The sequence below is a fragment of the Puma concolor genome, chromosome A3, assembly GCF_028749965.1.
Source record: "Puma concolor isolate L17-30 chromosome A3, mPumCon1.1.hap2, whole genome shotgun sequence".
Classification (NCBI taxonomy): domain Eukaryota; kingdom Metazoa; phylum Chordata; class Mammalia; order Carnivora; family Felidae; genus Puma; species Puma concolor.
In genome coordinates, this window is record NC_141669.1 from 140,205,693 (window position 1) to 140,226,667 (window position 20,975).

The 20,975-nt window shown below is 53.8% G+C and overlaps 1 protein-coding gene across 5 annotated transcripts in view; it reads right to left on the minus strand.

Annotated features, from left to right (window-relative positions):
* The window catches only part of DIDO1 (death inducer-obliterator 1), a 50,856-nt gene that overhangs the window by 27,122 nt on the left and 2,759 nt on the right, over positions 1-20,975 (minus strand). For 2 of the 5 annotated variants that reach the window (XM_086702665.1, XM_086702666.1), the window contains exons 2-5: positions 6,513-6,679; positions 3,497-4,328; positions 2,757-3,078; positions 161-373 (exon numbers count right to left, since the gene is read on the minus strand). In XM_086702665.1, the coding sequence (XP_086558791.1) occupies positions 161-373; positions 2,757-3,078; positions 3,497-4,326 (1,365 nt within the window). In that variant the 5' untranslated portion in view covers positions 4,327-4,328; positions 6,513-6,679. Of the gene's footprint in view, positions 1-160; positions 374-2,756; positions 3,079-3,496; positions 4,329-5,684; positions 5,798-6,512; positions 6,680-7,273; positions 10,670-17,404; positions 18,003-20,975 lie in introns of those variants that run through there. The other 3 variants (XM_086702664.1, XM_086702663.1, XM_086702667.1) reach the window with 3 other exon arrangements.

A 20,975-nucleotide genomic window follows, 5' to 3' on the forward strand; every position in this document is an offset into this window, starting at 1 on the left:
CGCGCCGAGAGGGCGGACAGAAGACGTGCGCATTTGTGACTCTGACAGGAGCACTGTGGAGGGGCGCGGGCCCAGCCAGGCCACAAAGGCCACCGAAAGTGCCCGCCTGCCACCCGCTTCTCATGTCAACGACTCACAGGGCTGGTCTCGGTCAACTTACCTGGACGCTACATTTCGGGAGAATGAGCTTTTCTGGCTTCATCTTGGTCTTGTCTTTAGGTTTTGGTTTTTGTTCTTTACCCGCACTTAGAGATTTCATGGTAGCTGCGGCGTGTTTCAGAATACAGTCGCTGCTGCAGTAAACCGAGTCAGGCTGCGCCACGTTCGAGCACCCGGGGCCGATACAGTTTGAGGCACCAGGAGCCTCTACCACCTGCAGGATGAAACGCAGGGCTTCAGCGTGCTCACCCGTTTTAGCGGTTACAGCGCTTTGGGAACCACTTACTAGTAGCGACGTCACGATTTTTAACGGAAGCACTAACTATGTTTCTGGTAAGAATGAAAGCACATCTCCGTTTATCCAAAGCACCCGGACCATCTGTCCCTTGGCTAGGCGCTTACAGTAACTACCCCTCATGCCACCCGTGGCAGGCAGGACTCGAAGGGGACCCCGGGACTCTGCCCTGGTGCACGGCCTCTCTGGACCTCTGAACACAATGGGATTTCACACCCATAATTAGGTTCCATTACAAGGCAGACAGGAAGAGATTTCGCTGATGTACTTGAGATCCCAAATGAGACTCTTCTGAATAACTGAAAGGGCCTGGCTTAGTCAAGTGAAAACCATAAAAGAGGGACCGGGCCTTGCAGCAGAGAGAAGACCCCACTGCAGGTTTTCAAAAAGCAAGTGGTCCTGTGCGGGAGCCCCCACGGCCAGGTTCTGAGGGGGAGGCTGCCAGATGGAATGCACAACACCCAACTCAATTTGAATCTCCGAGAAACAACGAATGACTTTTAGTACCTCTGTGCCATAGACACTGCACAGGACACATTTAGACACAAAACCCTTGGGAGTCTTTCAGAGGCGGGTCTCTTCCCAGCCGAGCCTCCAATGAGACCCCAGACTGCAGCGGCAGCTGGGGTGCAGTCTCTTACGACCCTGTGCAGAGGCCGCTGACCCACAGAAACTGAGCTGATAAATCATGCTGTGCAAGGCCACTAAGACTGTGGTCACTCGCTAGGCAAGCAAGAGGGACCTCACCTACCACGAGATCTTACCCCGTGCACTTCTGTTAACATTTGCCAACGTGTGGGGTTTTTTTTTTGGTGGTCAAGACTAAAATACACATGAACCTATCCCTCAAGTGTACTTGAGCAAAATCTTACTTCTCCAATTAACGTATTCTGAGATTGTTTTTCTTCCACAAAATCCAAGTTTAACCAAGAATAAAATTAAGCCTGTATAACCTCAAACAGATCAACAATAAAGACGTGAAATTAAGGTGACTTTTCCCGTTAATTTCCAATTCCGTGAATTTTTTTTTTTTTAACTTTTTTTGATGTTTATTCATTTTTGAGAGACAGAGCATGAGTTGGGGGAGAGACAGAGAGGGAGGGAGACACAGGATCCGGAGCAGTCTCCAGGCTGTCAGCACAGAGCCTGATGCAGGGCTTGAACCCACGAACTGTGAGATCATGACCTGAGTCGAAGTCGGACGCTCAACCGACTGAGCCACCCAGGCGGCCCTCCATGAATTTTCCTTAATGACCGAACATGATATGAACAGTGAGCATCACACCCCCACTCAGTACGTCCTGGCACTCCCGGCTGGCCACCCTTAATTGGTCCAGACCTCATGGCACTTTTACCTCGAGGCTCCCACAGCCCTCACGGCTTCTGCATGCCCAATGCCCACTGAAGGACAGGCCTCCAATTCAAGGCCATCCAGGACTCAGGAAGGGCTGTAGGAACGTGCTCATGAGGGTCTGTGACACTGCTCAACAGCACAAGCTGAACATACATGAGAGAGAGGACAGAGTGCCATGGTCCTAGAGACCTAAGAGCCAGCTAGAAGGAGAAGCACGTAGCAGAGCTAGGAAAAGAGAGACTGAGCTGGCGGGAGCACCGGGAGCACCTGAGGCTGTTACAGGCGGTCAGGCCAGAGGGATCTCCCGCCTTCCCGCCCAGGGACCTTGGATCACCAGCACTGCCCTTGGTGCTCGCAAGACCACCAGCCCTCTCAGGATGGTGGGGTCAGGTGATACAGGTGTACGTTTACCTCAGGAGCTCAAAATAATTTCGTTAACGTGTATGTGAAGGTCGAAACTCCAGAAAGAATATTTAAGAAAAACGGACTCTAAGTTATTTTTATTTAAAGAGAGAGTGCGAGTGGGGGAGAGGGACAGAGGAAGAGACGGAAAGAATCTCAAGCAGTCTCCACCCCACGACTCTAGAATCATGACCTGAGCCAAAATCAAGAGTTGGACGCTCAACAGACTGAGCCACCCAGGCACCCCCCAAAAATCAAACTCTATAAATAAGTGTTTAAGGAAAACGCTAACTTGATAATAACCGTATAGGAGATAGACAGGACTTAAATAAAAGGTCCCCTGTGGCGTCCTGCAGGGGCACGAGTGTGGGAGGCCCACGAAGCAAAGTGCAGAGGACTGCCTTCCAGCAGAGCCCAGCCCACGGCAGACACAGTGCCCTGCTCCGAGAGAAAGAATCTCAAGTCCCGACACTGTTCCCTCTGTGGACGGGAACCTGTGATCTATGGGGTCCGCCCCTTCCGCTGGCCTCGCACACCAGTACTTACGGGCTGGAATATCTTGAGCTTTTTCTTGCTGCTGGGGTTTGCAGCTTTCTCAATTCTGCCCTTTATTCCTTGGTCCTCACTGGACTTCTGCTCCACCGTCCCCATGCTGGTGCAGTCAGCACCGTCTGAGTCTGTGGGCCCGCACCCGGCCTCCTGCTGCTCTGTGCCCTCGGGCTCCGCGTCGTCCCGCACCTGCAGGATGGTGCAGTGCGGGCAGATGTAATCCTCGCCGTTGCGCTCCAGGAGCCTTCCCCGAGCCTCGGAAATGCCCACACAGTCGCCGTGAAACCACTCCTCACATCGGTCACAGCAGATCATAAACCTAAAATTATACAATAATGGTATCAGGACTGGAAAACACGACAAACGCTCAATTTGTGGTACGTTAAAAAATGAATTGGCTTTAAAACCCTATTATGAAAAAAAGCAAAACACAGGAAAGAGGGAAGAAAATAACGACTATTCAATGCCCTTCTCTTGAATTTACCATCATTCAAATTCGGGTCTTTTTGTTTCGGGGGGAAGGGGGGGCAGCAGCATTCTGGGAGTGAGCTGCCCGGCTCCTGGCATTCCAGCCTACAGACCACGCTCGTCTCCTGCCCCCCACCCAGCCATAGCCTGCCCCTGGGCCCCCTTCCAGAATGGTGTAGAGCAACGCTGTGCAAGGGGCCTCTAGGAGGATGGGGGCATCCCAGTCTGTGCTGCCTCATGAGCAGAACAGGGGGCGGCCCCGGGCCTACCTGTTGTTGTGGGGCTGACGACATATGCAGTACAGAGCGTTGGGCTCGTAGGCCTCACACTCGGGCCGCTGCCGGCCCGTGTCCCTGGGGTCTCTGCCTTCCATCCCCTGAGCCGCCTTCCCTTCTGGCTCCTGCTCTCCACCGTCTTTCTCGGCCTCCGACACGGTGCCCTGCTCGGCCTCGGGCTCCTGCTCACCGGGCAGCGAGCTCTCTGTGGCATCGGCCGCCTCCGTGCCGCCGGTCTGCGTGGGACCCTGCTCTCGGCGCTTCCTCCGCAGGCGGCTCTGGAGGCTCCTGGGGGATCTGTCGGCCGCTGCCTGCTCCCGCTGTCTCCGCAGGCGGTTCTGCAGTTCCTTCAAAGTCAGCCCGTCGCTGTCACTGTCAGAGGTGTCGTCCTCGCCCTCACCCCCTTTGGCCTTTGTGGGGGCGGCCGGCTGCTCCTTGTCCCCCGCGGAGCCTGCCGTGGGCCCGCCCTTCCCCTCCGACGTGCTCTCCACGCTCCCTTCCGATGCCGTCTCCACGTCCGTGACGGGACAAGACACTGGCTCGCCGGAGTCCTCCAGGGAGACGGGCGCATTCTTCCTTCCTCGTCTTCGGACCGTCGTGAGAAACTCTTCCACGCGCTCGGTCCGCTTCGGCTGCCTCCCGCTGCGCCGCAAGGAAAGGCCCTGCTGGGGCTGCTGCTCCAGAGCGTCCGCCTCGGCGTCCCCGGCACCCTCTCGCTTGGCGATGGTGGTTCTTCGAAAGCCCCACGTTTTCCTGAATTCTTTGCTGGTGGGTTTGATGGCCTTGGGTGCTTCCTCATTGCTCGGGCCACCTTTTTCATCCATACCTAACGGGGAAACGACCAAACCACAAGCGACGTTAACGAGGCGACATTTCTGGGCCAGTGACCAACGATCCCGGAGCTGAAAGTGCACGCGGCCTTTAATCCACACAACGGAGGGGGCACGGGGGCAACAACAGCTTTCTACCTACACGGAGTGAAGGTGTCCATTAAAACCAGTTACCGTTTTAGAAAAAATTTTAAGTTTAGTTATTTTTTAAAGTTTATTTTTGAGAAAGAGGGAGAGAGAGAGTGCACGCAGGGGATGGGCACAGAGAGAGGAGAAAGAGAACCCAAGCAGGCTTTGTCTTCCCTGTCAGCACAGAGCCCGATGCCGGGCGTGAACCCACAAACTGAAAATGTGACCTGAGCTGAAATCAGGAGTCAGACGTTCAATTGACTGAGCCACCCAGGTGCCCCTAAATTTATTTGACTGAGAGAGCATGCATGAGTGCATGTGAGCAGGGGAAGGGCAGAGGCTGGGAGGGAAGGGGGGAGGGGGAGGGGGAGGGAGGGAGGGGGAGAGAAGGAGAGAGAGAGAGGGAGGGAGGGGGAGAGGGAGGGAGAGGGAGGGAGAGGGAGGGAAAGAGGGAGAGGAAGAGGGAGAAAATGAATCCTAAGCAGGCTCCACTGTCAGCACAGAGCCCAACGTGGGGCTCAATCCCATGAACGATGAAATCATGACCCGCGCTGAGATCAAGAGTCGGTCACTTAACAGACTGTGCCACCAGGCGCTACAAAATGAGTCATCTTGACCGAAGATTCCTAACAGGCAGTAACAGGAGATTTGAGGGGACTCATTAGAGAACATTTAACAGCCACACGCTCAATGTTTAGTGGAGAACCGCAGCCAGCAAATCCAGCTGGTCCCCTCGCCACTCAGCCGCCCAGCACAGGGCTCCGCAGGACAGGCGGCGGGGGCAGCGCACGGGGCATGAACAGAGGAGGGCCGGCTTTCGGGGGACCCCCCCCACCCCCCACCCCAGCACAGCTACAGAACGACGTGTCGGCTCGAGGACCAGCTGCTTCCACCCTGGGTTTCAGAGCCCTGAGCTGCTATGTAAGACGTCCGGCTGCCCCGCTAGAGGGAAGGGCATGGAGCAGGTGTGGTGCTCGTGCCCGCACCCCAACCCTGAGGTGAGCTGAGTGCCACCCTGCCCTGCGGATACCTCATGGAGGTGAGGGTCGCACAGGTAAGAAGTAACAGATGATTTGGACACTTGAGAAAATAAAGCCCAAGGCAACAGCTTTACACGTATTTATTCTCTGCTCTTAACTTCCTAGATTACTAAAAGGTCATGCTCGTGAAAATTCTACTCTTGCTTCAAATGATAAAATCTGGGGGAAAAAACCAGTATATACCTTGAGAATTTTTTTCCAAGCTTCCCAGGCTTCAATCACATTTAAATGCTACTGCAGACTCAGATTCTATGCCATGTTCCAGTGTAGGGGAAGGACTGCTACGGAATGAAAACCTTCAAAATACAAAATATACAAAATTCAAAACCACACGTGACCTGATTCTTCACTCCCCACAAGGTGCCGTCCCTTCCCGCTTTTCTGTGCAGAACTTGGCCAGCACACTCTAGCCAGTCGGAAGCTTGTGGGAGTGACTGTGACATCGGCACGCGTCCCCGCAAGGACCACAGCACTTTTCTGGTCACCTGAGATTTTGTGCGGGAAAAGCTCTCCTCAACGAAACGCAACTCTCACACAACGTCAAGTCTATGCTCCGATAAAACGCCAATGTGAAGATGAAGGAGGGCCGGCATCCTGCCCTCAGCACGTGGCTGAATGTTTCTCTGAACACCTTAGGGCTAAAGTTTACTATTTCCAACAAGCAAATATGAATGTTACATGCTACCAGTTCCTTCACATAAGATGCCATCCGACTTGAAACCTATTAAGTGAAAAGGAGCTGCTGACACTTAACGCTATTTATTATTTTTTTTTAATTTTTTTTCAACGTTTTTTATTTATTTTTGGGACAGAGAGAGACAGAGCATGAACGGGGGAGGGGCAGAGAGAGAGGGAGACACAGAATCGGAAACAGGCTCCAGGCTCCGAGCCATCAGCCCAGAGCCTGACGCGGGGCTCGAACTCACGGACCGCGAGATCGTGACCTGGCTGAAGTCGGACGCTTAACCGACTGCGCCACCCAGGCGCCCCTTAACGCTATTTATACTTTACCTGCCGGGACACTGAAAGCTTGGACGCTTTTTCTGGAGGTCCAAACACCTGGCAGATGGAATCGCCTGGTCCAAGTAAACCACTAGGCCTCAAACACTGCTGTTGTCAGTCAAGGTTCACAAGTAACAATGAAGATTATCTCGAGACTATTCGCATGGAGTAAGCTCCTAAAAGAAAATAAAAAAATAATTCGTAGGTGTAAGTAACTGGAAAACCACGTTAAAAAAAAAACAAAACATCAACTTTCCAAGTAATCTGATTTGCCTGTATGTTACCACGTGACCCACAAAGCCATCCAGGGAGTCAAAAAAAGAAAAAGAAGAAAAGAAAAAACACAATCCTGTTCCTCAAGGACTTTTAACGAAGGGAAGACACGGTGACCACGCTCTGGATGGTGACCAGGCCAGCCCTGGAGCAGGAGCGGGTCCTGGCTGGCGCAGCGGGGAGGCTGGGAGGGAGCTGCAGGGAGAGTGCAGAGAGGTAGCAAAATCGGCTGCTTTCCAATCACGACCTCACTTCTGAGACGGACCCAGCTCCATAAAACCACACAGAGAGAGAACCAGGGAACGTGAAAAGGCTGCACCAAACCGCATACGAACACAAGTACTTAAAAAATCTTAATGCTGTAGCCATGCCATCCTTTTAAAGGCCCAAGAAAAACTCTGAAGACCGTTATTTACAGTTACTTCCCGTGGTCCACGTGCGCGTGGCACAGCGCACCCAGCCCTCACCCGTATTCTCCCGCACCCAGTTAGACGCACACTGAACAGGCCCCTGTTCCCGGGCCAATCCTAGCTGATCTTTTCACACACTTCACACTCCACCCCGAGGGCGCCCCCTGCCAGCTGAACCCTCACCTCCAGCAGCCCTCCGGTAAACTGCGGTTTCCTTAGTGACCCCAGAACAAAGGCCAACATTCTGACGCTCCTCCTTTTAAAGAGACAGTGACCCCTCCACTCCGAGGAGGAGCGGAATCCAACCTCCTGGCCACCGAATCTCTCAAATGTGGTAAACGCATCTCAAATTGAGGCTTCAACACTTCAGACGCTTTGCTTCTCAGAAGAAACTATTATCTTGACTTTATCTTTGCAATATTACTTTTGTGATAATTTTCTCAGCCCAGAAATTCCATAAAATCGCACCCGGTGAAAAGCGGAGAAACCGTGTTGAACTTGGACATGGGGTGTAATGGAGAGAGTCCACTGCCCAGGAACCCGCAGCCCCGCCGGCTGCCATGGCTGTCCCCACCAAGGGGGGTGGGGGGGGGGGAGGCGGGTGCCTCTGCCACCCGGAGACTGAGATGGCGATGGCGGGAAGTCACCGTTCTCCATCTCAGCGTGGTGCCCTCCTTGGCTGCCTGGCGTAAGTCCTCCCCGCTCAAGGCTTCCCGGCGGCTCTCAGAGCCCCTTCATGCTCTTCAAAGCTGAGGGCCCCAAAAAGATTCTGTTTCCAACAGGCAAATGGAGAAAGTTTCCGGTTACTATAACTGGCAGCTCCCGCCCTGCACAGCCCGGGGCGGGCCCTGCAAGAGGGCGGAGCGCAGGCACCTGCTGGGGTGGGGGAAGTGCACCTGTCTGCACGGACCTGCTTCCCTACAACACAGAAGCCAGGGTGGCCTTGAGGCCAGTCCCCGGCTCCTCAAACGGCTTTACTTACCGGGGAACACCGGGCTCGTGCCAGCAGACAGAGGCTTTTCAAGACTGTCATTTGCACTTGAAACCTCAAATTTTATCACCAGTGGCGAATAGTGGCAGTTGCTTTCCCCAAGACTCCCATCTTTCACCTGAGAAAACGCCCCCTGAATGCGGAGCCGGTCGGTTCTCTCAGGGACCAGGGCCATTCCGGAGGCTGCCGGGGGCCCTCTGGGGGACTCGCCATTTCACCGCAGGGGACGTTCGAAGGCCGGGACACCGCAGTGGTGAGGTCCCATCAGGTCCCCAGGCCTCGCTGCCGGCCCCGGGGACGCGGGCACAACGCCGGGAGGAGCCCTGCACGCCCTGCATGTGTGCAAAGCAACAGTCTTGCACTTGGGTATCAGAAGGGCCCAGGCATTTCCTCCCACAAAACTGCTCTAAACCTGCTAAATTCTCCCTTCAGAATCTCCAACAACTTTTCAAAATGTTAGGCTGACAGTTGTGACTTTTTTTTTTTTAGTGTTTATTTTTGAGAGACAGAGAGAGAGAAAGAGGGCGAGCGAGCGCATGAGCAGGCGAGGGGCAGAGAAAGAGAATCCCAAGTAGGCTCTGAGCTGTCAGCACAGACCCTGACGCCCGGCTCAAACCCAAGAACTGTGAGATCATGATCTGAGCCGCAGTTGGATGCTTAACTGACTGAGCCACCCAGGCGCCCCTAAAAATTTTCTTAAATTATTTTTTAAAATGCTTTTTTTTGAGACAAGGTGCACACGCGAGAGCAGGGGAATGGGGGAGGAGGAGGGGCAGAGAGAAAGGGAGACCGAGGATCCGAAGCGAACTGTGAGATCATGGTCTGAGCTGCAGTTGGACGTTAACAGACTGGGCCACCCAGGTGGCCCTCTTTTTTAAAAAACACAACACAACACACATCCACCCAAAACAGCCGTGGGTGCCAGTGCTGCAGGACATTCGACCTGGTAAACGCGAGGGCTCCGCGTCTAGGACGCGCGCTCACGGAAGGGACTAGGATGCGCCTGTGGACAGACGGGTCTCCGGTTCTACCAACCTACGAGACTGCCTTCCCGAAGACGCTATGCCGAGAACCACAGTGCAGTTCCTGTCTTCACAGCATGACGACTGTGAGGAAACGGCCAGCGCTGCGTCTCAAAAAGATCACACGAAGCGTGTGCCTGCCACGCCGCCACGCACCTGGTGGCAAACCTCCAACCCTTGAAACAATATTCAAAACAAGTGATGTCAATTTTGAAAAAAACCTGCCAGCCAGAAATTACAGCCAACGTTGCAACACAGCCTCACTGTTTTGACTCATTAACCGAAAATTTAAAATTCTGCCAGGCCGGGCTCAAGCTCACGTTCATGCTTTGTATGAAGGGGTTTCCCTCCTCACAACCGCCCCTTTGTGGCTCACGATAAAGGGCTGAGAAGGTGCTAGGTTCCTCCAACTACTAAAAAGGAAAGAGATCCCAACTAAAGACTCTTTCCTGACACGACGGCCCCCGGCGAGCACACAGGTCTGAGCACCGTCCTGGCCGCCAGCAGCGGGCTCTGCCAGTGCTCCCTCCGCTCGCCAACCCTGGGGTCTGCGGCAGCAAACGCCACTCCTGCCTTCTGACCCCGGCCCACAAAGGAAACTAAGCAATCCAATTTTTGTTTATCTGAACATCTACACAGAACCTGACTTGACGGCGTTAACTGCTTTTAAGTCTTTTACAGCCTATTCGAAGTTCTGCTGCTACCAAAACCCATGGTGGTTATTAAAACTATCTTGATGGGGGGGGTGTCTGGGTGGCTCAGTCGGTGGAGCAGCTCAGGTCATGGTCTCGTGGTTCGTAAGTTTGAGCCCGGCATCCGGCTCTCTGCTGTCAGTGTGGAGCCCGTTTTGGATCCTCTGTCTCCCCCCCCCCCCCCCCCACATCTCCCCTGCTCATGCTCTCTTTCTCAAAGACAAACATTAAAAAACATTAAAAAAAAAATTATCCTGATGAAACGAAGGTGTCCGCAACACAGCCCAGATGTGTATATAAAGAGACATCTAGAAATGACCCTGCTTAAAATTTCTTAGTGCTGCTTTTACACATGTGTGGAGACAAAAAGCAAAAGCCGCTGCTTGAAAGCACCTTGGGGACTGAGGCCCGGCCAGGCTCTGCCATCCAGCCGGGCTTCCAGGTCATTGTGGGCATGCAACGGGCACAGGTTTCCCTCTACCCAGTTTCTGTTGCGGAACACAGGCTTGTGACCTTGGTGGACAACTCCACGTGGGTGTCAGCAGCCAGAGCAGCCACGTTACATCTGCCAAGGTTAAGGAGAAGGAGACGAGGCTTTCACTCTTCTCTGCCTAATGCCACGGGCCACTACCTTCAATGGGCTTCGGCCGTGGTCTGCGTTGTACACACCCCTGAAAATTCATTTTGAAACCCAGTGCTAAGGTGATGGCACTCCTAGAAGATGGGAGGTGCTTAGGTCATAAGGTCAGAACCCTCATGAATAGGATCAGTGCCCTTAAAAAGAGCCCCCTCCCCCACCCCAGCTCTCTTGCCCCCTGCAGCCCTGAAGACCCCTTACCAGCACCTGACCATGCCAGCTAACACCCTGATCTTGGGCCTCCAGATCTGTGAGAAGCAAAGGTGTTTTGTATAAGCCCCCTGGTCTACGGTCTTTTGTTAAAGCAGCCCAAGCAGACTGAGCCAGCCCCCCTCTGGTCTCTCTGAACAAAAACATGCTTTCAAACACTGCAAGGGACTGTTGGAATCGTACATCCTGGGGGACTGGTGCTCTTAACACAAGGCCACCGCCTGGCTCTTAGTGACCCTCTGAACAATACAGATTCTTGCACTCATTAGAAAATCTGTCATGGGGGCGCCTGGGTGGCTCAGTCAGTTAAGCGTCCAACTTCAGCTCAGGTCACGATCTCACGGTTCATGAGTTCCAGCCCCGTGTCGGGCTTGCTGCTGTCGGCGCAGAGCCTGCCTCAGATCCTTTGTCCCCACCTCTCTCTGTCCCTCACCTGCTCGCGTTCTCTCTCTCAAAAACAAACATTAAAAAAATAAAAGTAAAAAGTGTCATACGGGACAAGCTTGGCTGCTGCTAAATCCCCAACGATGACACTGGGACGGGTTCCCAGACAGGAGAGTCCCCTCTCCTTCCTTCCCCAACAGAGAGAGGGAGAGATGTGCGTGTGTGTGCAGAGAGGACAGGCACCGTAAGTCACTTCCCTGGGCAGTATGATGTTCAAGTGCCAGCCACCCCTGCTAGGCGCTTTGGGAGCTGTGTCCCCTGAAGAGTCTCTAGGTCTTGTAGCTATTAGTTAAGAACCCTGACCCTCCAGGGAGGACCCCGACCCTACTGGCCACCCTATTGATTTTATATCCACAGTGGTCTGTCTAGGCCCCATCTGCACCTGTGGCTGGCTGGCACTCCCTTCCAGCACCAGTGAGTGGGGGCACCAGTGCAGGACCCCACGGCATTGTCGTTTCCTGGGGTCATGCCGCAGGAGACCTGCATCATTCCACAGCCAACATAGGCCACCCTCACCCCTATTTCCGCTGCAGCAGGAATTAAGGATCTAGTGAAAGGCAGCGTGTATCGAAAGGCCGTCTTACAGTCAACGTGAAGTGCCACTTCCACGCAGACGTGGCAGTCAGGCCACGTGACCTAAGGCCCAAAGAAGTCTCAGAGCCCCTCCCACCCAGCAGGCACCCAGGCCACGCTCTGGGCCTCTCACTTCATTTCAGGTGGTCTACTTGGGAGAGACATGTGCACTGGGAGGACAAACCAGCTTTATCCCAAGTTCTTCCCGAAAAGCAAACACACGGCTGAGCCAATAAAAATTCAAAGACATCGTCTAACTTCCTAAAAGTAACCCATTTTCCCAGATGTGAGCATTTAAAGACAACTATTTTGTAAAATTCTTATTTCTTAACAACAAAGCACCTCTAATCATTATTGAAAGCAGAAGTTCTCAAGAAATGTGGTCCTCAGGCCCTTCAGGGGGTCTCCGAGGTCAACTCATCTCCGCAACCACAAAGGCTATCACATGCCTCTCCTGCTGGCCGCTTGGGAGCGGGTGGTAAAGCCTTCTGGAAGCTAAATGACAGCGATGTACTGGAGTCTGCATGCAGAAGCAGACGTGAGGATCCAGCTGCTGTCAGTTAAGCCAGAAGTTAAAAAAGTAAATGACCTCTGTCATTGTTTCTTAGAAAATAGTTTTCATACGACGTTATTCACGTTGACACGCGTGAGGCTGTATGTTCAAAAATGAATGAACTGAGATGTCTTGTAAACGCCAAGTACAGTAAATACCAACAGACACACGTAAATCAAGACTCCGTGATGCCCTCAGTAAATTTAGGCGTCTAAATGTGTCTTGAGCTGAGGTGTAGAGAGCAGGCTTTAAGGTAACTTGACGGGACTGCTCCTGACGGGCCAGAAGCAGGCGGTGCCCTGTCCCTCCCAGTCAGCAAGGCCAGGCGGGCAGCAGCGGCGCTCAGTATCCGCCTCTTCTACACCTTCCGTCCCGCCCTCAAGTGATCGCTGGGAAGGCGCTTCTTTCCAGGTACGAAATGGTTGACTCACACAGAGGCTGCCACCCGACCTCAGAGAGAATAGAGTTTGGAGAAGACACGAAGGACTTCCCTCCCGAGCACCTGCCTGGTGAGTGGTGCTGTCGGGACCGCAGGCCACAAACTGGCCAAGAGGCGACGGCTAACGGTGGAGACCTAAGGTCAAGAAGCCACCACGTTTCAGCTGGAGTCTTCTTTTCTCTCTCTGACATGAGCCGAAGCCAATGTCCAGTTTTGTGCTGGGGGCAAGTGGGAGAGGTCCCGGCTTAAACAAAGAAATTACAGGACCACAGGATCTTCCCTGTCAATTTTTCAAGCCTCACGTAGCGCCAAGCCTGACAGGTAAGCCGGTACATAACGCACGCAACTTCAGACTGTTGCTGCTGTATGTGTGAGCAGTGCAGGAACGGGATGTCTTACAACTAAAAAACGTGCTGTGAAAAGGCAGACTGTGTAATCACAGTCTAACATCCACACCTAGTGTCCACCTAGCCCCGCTGTCTCCATGGGGCGCTAGGGCACTTGTGGGGGGGGCCCCTCTTTACGCAGGCTCAGCATTCCCAGTCCTGACCGAGGCAGTCGGCACTCCCCTCCTCCACGTAGAAGTGGGGGTAGTTCTTCTCCCAAGCAGGCTGGGCTCGGGAGGCTCAAGGCGCAGCTCGACAGCGCATTACAAGAACACGGGCTTCGGCCCCAGGGGCAAACCTAACAGGTACCGACATGCTGAATGTGCACTTCCCTTTGGGCTGTGCTTGCCCGTCTGGGAACTGTGGACGACCGTGACCTCCCAATTTCCTAAAAGGATCCGTGCAACTACACCGTGTAAGTGACAGCGCCCGCACACAGGAAGCAAGCAGCAAGCGGTAGGGGCCACCTATTAAAACGATGATGTCCGTATTGGTGAGCGTTTGCGAAAGCAGGCCCCTAGGAGAATCTACTTGATAAATATTCACCAAGATGCCCTCCTGTACTCCGCACCAGGACAGAGCAGGCAACATTCCTGCTCCCATGGTCCAGGGGGACATGCCTCACTTGGACCCAGCTGAGACAGCTGGGAAAGGGCAGGTGCGTGTAGAAGGGCCCTCCCAGCCACACATTGTTGTTTTTTTTTTTTTTTAAAAACAAAGGGACACAAATCCATCTCCACCATCAGGACACTGATTTTGGGAGGGGGGAAAAATCAAGAAACGTCCACATAATGGAATTCTTTAAGACTGCAATTAAAGGACAACAAACTACATGGCCACTGCCATGGAGAGTGGGTCCCACACGAGTGAAGAGCACGGTGGCCACATCCCATAAACACATCCTGCCACACCCACCCGTGTCCAGAAACTGGGCAACAGCTGTAATGCAGGTTCTGAAGGGCTTCTGGTGTTCTTGCCTTTTTTTTTTTTTTAAATTATTATCTTAATTTTCTAGGCATTTGTAACTCAACACACAGCAAATCTGTCTTTGTATTTGGGAAGGGGAATCTCATTTACTTTCTCATAAAGATGTGGTAAACGCCATTTAAATGTCTGTATCAGCGTCTGTGAAACAAAACCATAGCACCTGACTCTGCCACCTGAAGAAAGAAATATTACACTAGGTAATCACCACCTACTGATTAAGCATATTTTAGTCACAGCTACAAGAATCCTTATCAAATACATACAATCACCTACTCAATCTCAAGTAACAACTTACCCTCAAAATTAGTACTCAAAAAATAAAATGAAGTCTGAACAAGAGAAAGTATTCTCCAGAACCGTGAGCACTCACACCAAGAGAGCTCAATTTGACCCTTCTTTCCCAATTCGTGTGTTTTCATCAACTGTTAACCACGGAGCCTTTGTAATGGAATCAGCACAAATCATTTGATACTTACACAGATAATATGAGGCACCCATTCTAAGGGACCACACCACATAAATAAGAAAATACACAAAAGAGAAACTCCATTTAGGAGAAACCTTCTTAATGGACTTCCTGAGTCCACCAGACATGTGAGAATCAGGCCTCTATGAGACACAGCGCCACACTGCAGGGTCCCAAGGACAACAGTGAGCTGGCTTAACCCGTAAATATGTTCAATCTTTGCTCTGCAAGAGCCGAATGGAAATCCCCTGGTGTCATCAGACAGGTGTATGAAGATGAAGCGTATTGTGCTAACAGAAATATTAAACAATCAGAACCCTGAACACCTCACAAACACGTAGCAAAACAAAAAAGAAACCAGTCCCTGAGCTGCCTGAGGACGGACTCCTTGAGAGTCAGACACCCTGTGGCAGTACAAAGACTTACAGGGTCAACAGCAGGACCTGAAAACCCCGCCGCCAAAAGCAAGCAGAAAGTGGGAATGGAAGTCTCCACTCCAAGCCCCCCACACAAAGCCCAGCAGAAGCACTGAGCGAGTGGCCCACCTCCAGGCCCCCCCAGCGACACCTCTCCTCAATGAGCCGTTGTGATGCTCCCACAGGCACACAAGCTGTGAGCATCACTGTTGGACAGGACAGACAGTGGTAACCATGGGCAGCAGCAGCCGGGAGAGGGGAGCCACCTGTTATCACACAACTTTTTATTTGTGCCCTTCCCTCTGATCAGTACACAACTGTGCTGGAAATAACCTGAATTTAATCCCATAGTAACAAGGGACAGTTCCTGCTGGAAAATCAGAAATAAAGACATGCACTATTCCTGAAGTCATGGCTCAAGCCCCCAAGAACACCGGCAAGGAGGAGAACAAGAGGCCTCGAACGTGCGTTTGGTGGAAGTTTCACAGCAGGCCTCGGGCTGGGTCTCCCCAGGTGACACTTCTGAGATGCCTGGGCTGTGTTTCTAACGGGAACCCAGGGGACCGGTCCCAGAGACGTGTGCGTGTGTACACGCACCAACACAGGTGCCACTAAGGGCTGGCCAGCGAAGGGGCTGGCGTGTCCTCACAAGCCCCACCGCACTGGTCTCCGAGGCCGGGGAGGCCTTTCTGCGAGCTGCTACAGCCAGGCTGCGCGGCACCCAGGAGGCAGCAAATACTTGCTGAGCAAACGGAGGAATCACTCTACGGGTCGCTGACGCCACTTCCTTAAAATGCCTGGCTAAAGCACCCTTCTTGGGAGCACCCTCCAGCCAGGGCCTGTGTGGCTCCGGGAGAACCACGGAACACGTGCCTGGGGTGGGCCCCTTAGAAACAGGCTCCGAGGTCTGGGCTTGGAGGTCGTTCCTCCCTCGCACCTCAGTGCCCTCCCTGCAGGTCAGAACGGGCACGGAATGCTCAGATCTCATTCACTGCAAATGACACAGGTACCATTCTCTACGGCCAAGGGACGAATGAAGCTCAGCTCACGCTGCTGGGACCTATGGCGCCGATTCTAGGCTCACTGATGGAGGCGCTGGATTCAAAGCGGAAAACGGGCCCTGAGCTCCACTGTGTCACAAGCACCGCGCAGGAGGCAAAAGCGGCCTTTAAGATCCTCCGCGAACGCACCTCAGGGTCGGGGAAGCAGACTGCCGGCTCACAGTGGACCCCACTCAGGGCTGTTTACCTGCCACAACTCATTTTAACAACTGCTTGTGTGCCTGTTCCCGCCTCCAGGGGACAGAAGCACGGGGAAGGGACTCGTGCAGCCTCAGAGCGGGCTTCTAAGTGGGCTGTCTGTCCCGGGGCGGTGCAGCAGGGCGGGAAGCAGGAGAAAACAAATGGGGCCCCCAGTGCCAAAGGTGGGGGAGACAGAAAGAGGACGACTGCGGGGGCACGCCTCCCCTGGAAGGTGAAAGCTGGCCAGGAAAGTAAAATGGGACACAAACGCAGCCAGTATACACCAAGATGACAAAGTAACTGCACGGAAAACTAAAAATCAGTATTTTATGATGGGACGAATACTCTTTTTCAGCGAAACCGACTTTCCGAAAGCCTCCTCTGCTTCCTGGAGCACCAAAGACCACACACCTGTCCCATTACCCCTCCTGAGAGCAGGTGGAGACACCAAACTCCTCCGGTTAAACGGAAGTGAACACCGGGAACCGTACCCACACTCCAAGAAAGGATCCCGGAACGAAACTTCACGTCCGTGAAGGACGTCCGGACGAGCGAACCGGGGTAGACAGCAGAACTCACTGCAGCCAGCGGCACTTTGGGCAAACAAGTCACTCGTACGCGGACGCCCGCTGGACTTGGAACTTCCAGGGAAGAGCGGCGCCCCCTGCCCTCGGACTAGCCGGCCTCCCGCCCTGCTGACTTGGGTCAACGGACAGTACTGCGCTGCCGTCCCCTCCGGTCCGTTCAAATCGGGACCAGGCCCCCGAGCAAACACCCTCCTCCGGCGGACCCAGCTCCAGGCAGGAGCCCACGCGCGGCGGGGGCCTCGGAGTGGCCTCGGGAGGTGACCCCGCTCCGTGGGCCCCCTCCCCCCCCGCGACCCCCTCTCCGTGGGCCCCCTGCCTCCCTCCCCCTCCACTGTCCCCCGTCTCCGCTCCCTCTCCCGCACCTCGCCTCCCCTCTCCCCCCTCAGCCGCCCCCTCCTCCCCTCCCTCCCGCCATCCCCGCGGCGGCCGCCATCTTCTCTCCTCGGCGGGAGCGCAGCGAGGGCCGGCGCGGCCGCCGCGGCTGTCGGAGGGCCGGGCTCCCGCCCCGCCGCCGCCCCCGAGTGCGGCCCCGCGGCGGCCGGCCCGTCTGCCCAGCGGCCGGGATGCCACTCACCGCGGGTCGCAGGCCTCTGGGGTCCCGCAGCCATTTCCTCGGAGCTCGGCGGAGTGGGCGGGAGGGCGGGGTCGGCGCCGGGAACCGAGGCGCGGGGCTAGAGGGGCCGGCCGCGTCCGGAGCAGCGCCCCCGCGCGGAGGGAGGAGGCCCCGCCCCGCGTGCGCGCCTGCGCCTTGCGCCGCGGCTCCCCGAGTCCGAGGGCCGCAGGCGCCGGCCTCAGCCGGCGGGGCCCCCGGGCCGCGGGGCCCCAGGGCTGGCTTTGCGGCGAGGAGGCGGGGACGAGGATAAAGGAGCAGCCGCGCCCTCAAGTTTGTACAGCAAGCCGGCCCCCGCCGCCACCGGCACGCTCAGCTCGGGCACATCTGCCCGCAGCGGCTGCAAGGAGCGGTGAGGCGTCCGGGTCCAGAAAGGCAAAGGGGTCTGGCAGGTGCGCAGCCCTCCATCCGGATCTTCTTCACTCCGAGCCGAGCAGGGACACCCCAGCACCGGCCAGTCCCCAGATGCTCCACAAACATACCGCAGAGGGGAAGCGCCGGCACCCTCGGGGCGCTATGGACACCGAACACTGGCCCCGGGGGCTAGAACTCCGTGGCTGAGGGCCTCTACAGCCCCCCCTGCTCCCACGTTCTTTAGAAGCAGGAACCCCTTGGCTTTGGTTTCAGCCCGGGTCAAAAGGCGGAAAGGTGCCCTGTGTGCAGTAGAGCCGCACACAGCGAACCCCACAGGCGCATCCCTGACGCTTCCATGCGTGAGAACCACGGGTTGGGGTCAGATGCGCTTTTCAATCAACATCTATTTCTAAAGATGACAAGACCTGCTAGTTTCGGAGCCGGACTCTGGATTTTCTCCCAAGGAATACAACGCAGTGTTTTCTGCTGGTGGGATTCCATAAGGACCACCTTCATGGAATCCTGCAGGGATGGGCTCTCCACTCTTCCATCGTGACCGTCTTCAAGTTTGCCCCCAGATAGGTGGAGTGGGGAGTTTAGAGAGCAGACGGTTGGGAGGCGAAACCAGCTGGCACAAGCACTGTGATCTTGGGCAGGGTGTCTGTAAATGGGGAAGACCACAGGAGGCCTCCCCAGCCAGGAGTTGGAATGGGGGAACGCCGCTCAGCCTCTTTAGCGGAGGAGCCTTAAATGAAACAAACCCAGCAGCAATGTCTCTCTGCAAAGGGAGATCGTAACACCCAGGTGCCACGCGGGTGGGTGCTTGCAGGGACGGAAGGCACAGGATGAGGGTTTAGGACAGTATGTCAATCACGGCAGAGAACTGGGTACAAGACAGGGCACTGGTCTAGATGTGTTCTCCTCAGTTCTTCTACCCTTGTCCAGAGATCCTCAGCCAGAGAACAAGTAGACATGTTCTATCTCCTCTGCTATAGTAAAGCCCTGGCTTTGTGATCCCAATGAGAGGGAGTACAACGTTTTATATTCGTGCAGAACGATGCTCATTACTCCTAGCTTTCACAATGGTTCCTGTTACTCTGAGATGTTGCCCTGCGGATTCAGTGGAAAATAAAGTTGACTTCAGAAGAAATCAGTATTTTAATCTGTGAGGCAGGAGAGCTGTATTTCCTTTCTGGTTGCTTTCATCTCTTAAGTTTCTAAATGAATCCACGCAATAAAAAAAGCCAGACAAAGTAGTGCCTGTCACAGATTTTGACAGAAAAGCAGTTGTGACTCCGTGGGCTTCATAGGCTAATCGTAGCAGAGAAAGTGGGGAGGAACAAGCCCAAGACCTTTACTGAGTCTGAGCCCGCTGGTGAGTGTGAGGAGGAAGGTCACCCCGACAAGCAAGTCCTAGGGCAGGGTGCCAGTCTCCTGCCATCATCACCCCTGGCCTGTGGGACCTCAGGAGAGTTGCAGCTACAGTGTACAGGCTGAAATTTATGAGATTTGTTTCCAAAATGAACAAGTACTTGGAAAGCCAAAGCGACTGTTTGAACTCAGGTCTGACAGGGGCTTTCTGGATTTGTCCAGAGCAGAAACATTGTTGGAATTAACTCATCCTCTTGCACGGCTCACAAAACTCAAACAGTGAAGGTGAGAAAGAGCACTGGAAGGAAATACCAACGAGAGTAACAGAGGCCAAGCCATCCGTGATTTCAAAAGGATTCCCAGAGCTTTATTCCAAACTTCAACAAAATCAATACACATAAATTACCTGCTCGATACCAGAACTATTTTTGAGTTGCAATTGGAACCAACTGCTTCTAAAATTTAGAAATCCAAGGAGAAATAACATCTCCCAAATCTGTCTACAGAAGGTGGGAGGCCAAGGGTGTTGCCTTTCATGGTTGTGCAGAGAAATGAAACATCTCGGGAGTCTGTCAGACAGAAGTCCCTCTCGTTCCAACAGAAAGCAAAGCCTTAAAGAATAAATGTAAGAGAATTTTAAAGTCAAGAAAGCAAAAACCAAAAATTTCCAAGTGCGTTCTAAAAAAGGAAAAGCGTGGATATCCATTGGAAAAAATCTCTGGGCTTAGACAAAAAGAAAAAAAAAATCCTCAGAGCATATACAGATATAACTACGCACATACGCAGGCTATATGCGTTTATGTGTGTCCGTGTGAGTGCATTATCTACTTTTAATTAAAAAAAAGGTGGAATCCCAAGCCAACACAGGTCTATCAAATTCTTCACCAGCCAAGTCTTAGCGTACAAGTTCGTATGAAATGCTGTGTGAATTCCCTAGGAAATCCTGGTGGATTAAGTGACTGTCACTCAGGCGTGCTGCCTGGGTCTGCTGGTCTGCAGCTGCAGGGCGTGGGCCCCCCACCCCCACCCCACCTGTGCTGCACGCGCTCTCTAGGATCTCAGCAGGGGCCAAAGGATCAGGAAATAACTACTGTTGCTTTCACCCACCCGAAGAAACTCAGAAGCAATGCTTTCTGACTTAATGGTACAGAGTCTGGGAAGGGAGATAGACCTGGGCCGGGAGGGAGGGCGGGGCCGTACCGAACGCGCCGAGAGGCTCGCTTCCACCAGTCTTAGAACTTTCGGCTGAGATGCGCGCGGCACCACTAAACGATGATAAAATCCTTCCTTACTCTTCCAGATCTTCGGGAAGAAACTTATAAAGCACCGGGAAAAGCTGGAGCTCGGGAGCTGACCTCTCGGGGCTGCCTGCGTGGTTGTTGTGGGGACTCAGCAGCGACAACCGCGCGCTATCGTGATGAGCTGGGTTTGTCTTTGCCAAATCTCCTTCAAAGCAGGGCCTTGATTTTATGCTTTTGGGTTTTGAGAATAAGATAAAAACATCTGTAAAACACGGCTGATGTCCTGTTATTGAACAGTCTGGGATTGGAGTAGAGGAAGCAGTGTGTATTTTATTCCCCCAAATACTTTTCCTTTCTGAAAACTCTTTCATGCTCCTTAAGACTGATAAACTTTTCACGCGTCTCTGTAAAGAGCTGCTAATCTAATAAAATGAAACTCTCCACCCACGCTAGGGGGAACCATGGAAGCTCTGGAGGCTCCCCCTTCCACAGACCCACCTCCTTCCTGTCAACCTGGTCACTGCCCCAGGCGGTGGCCAAAGTGGTGCACCCCCCTACTGCTCTCCCCC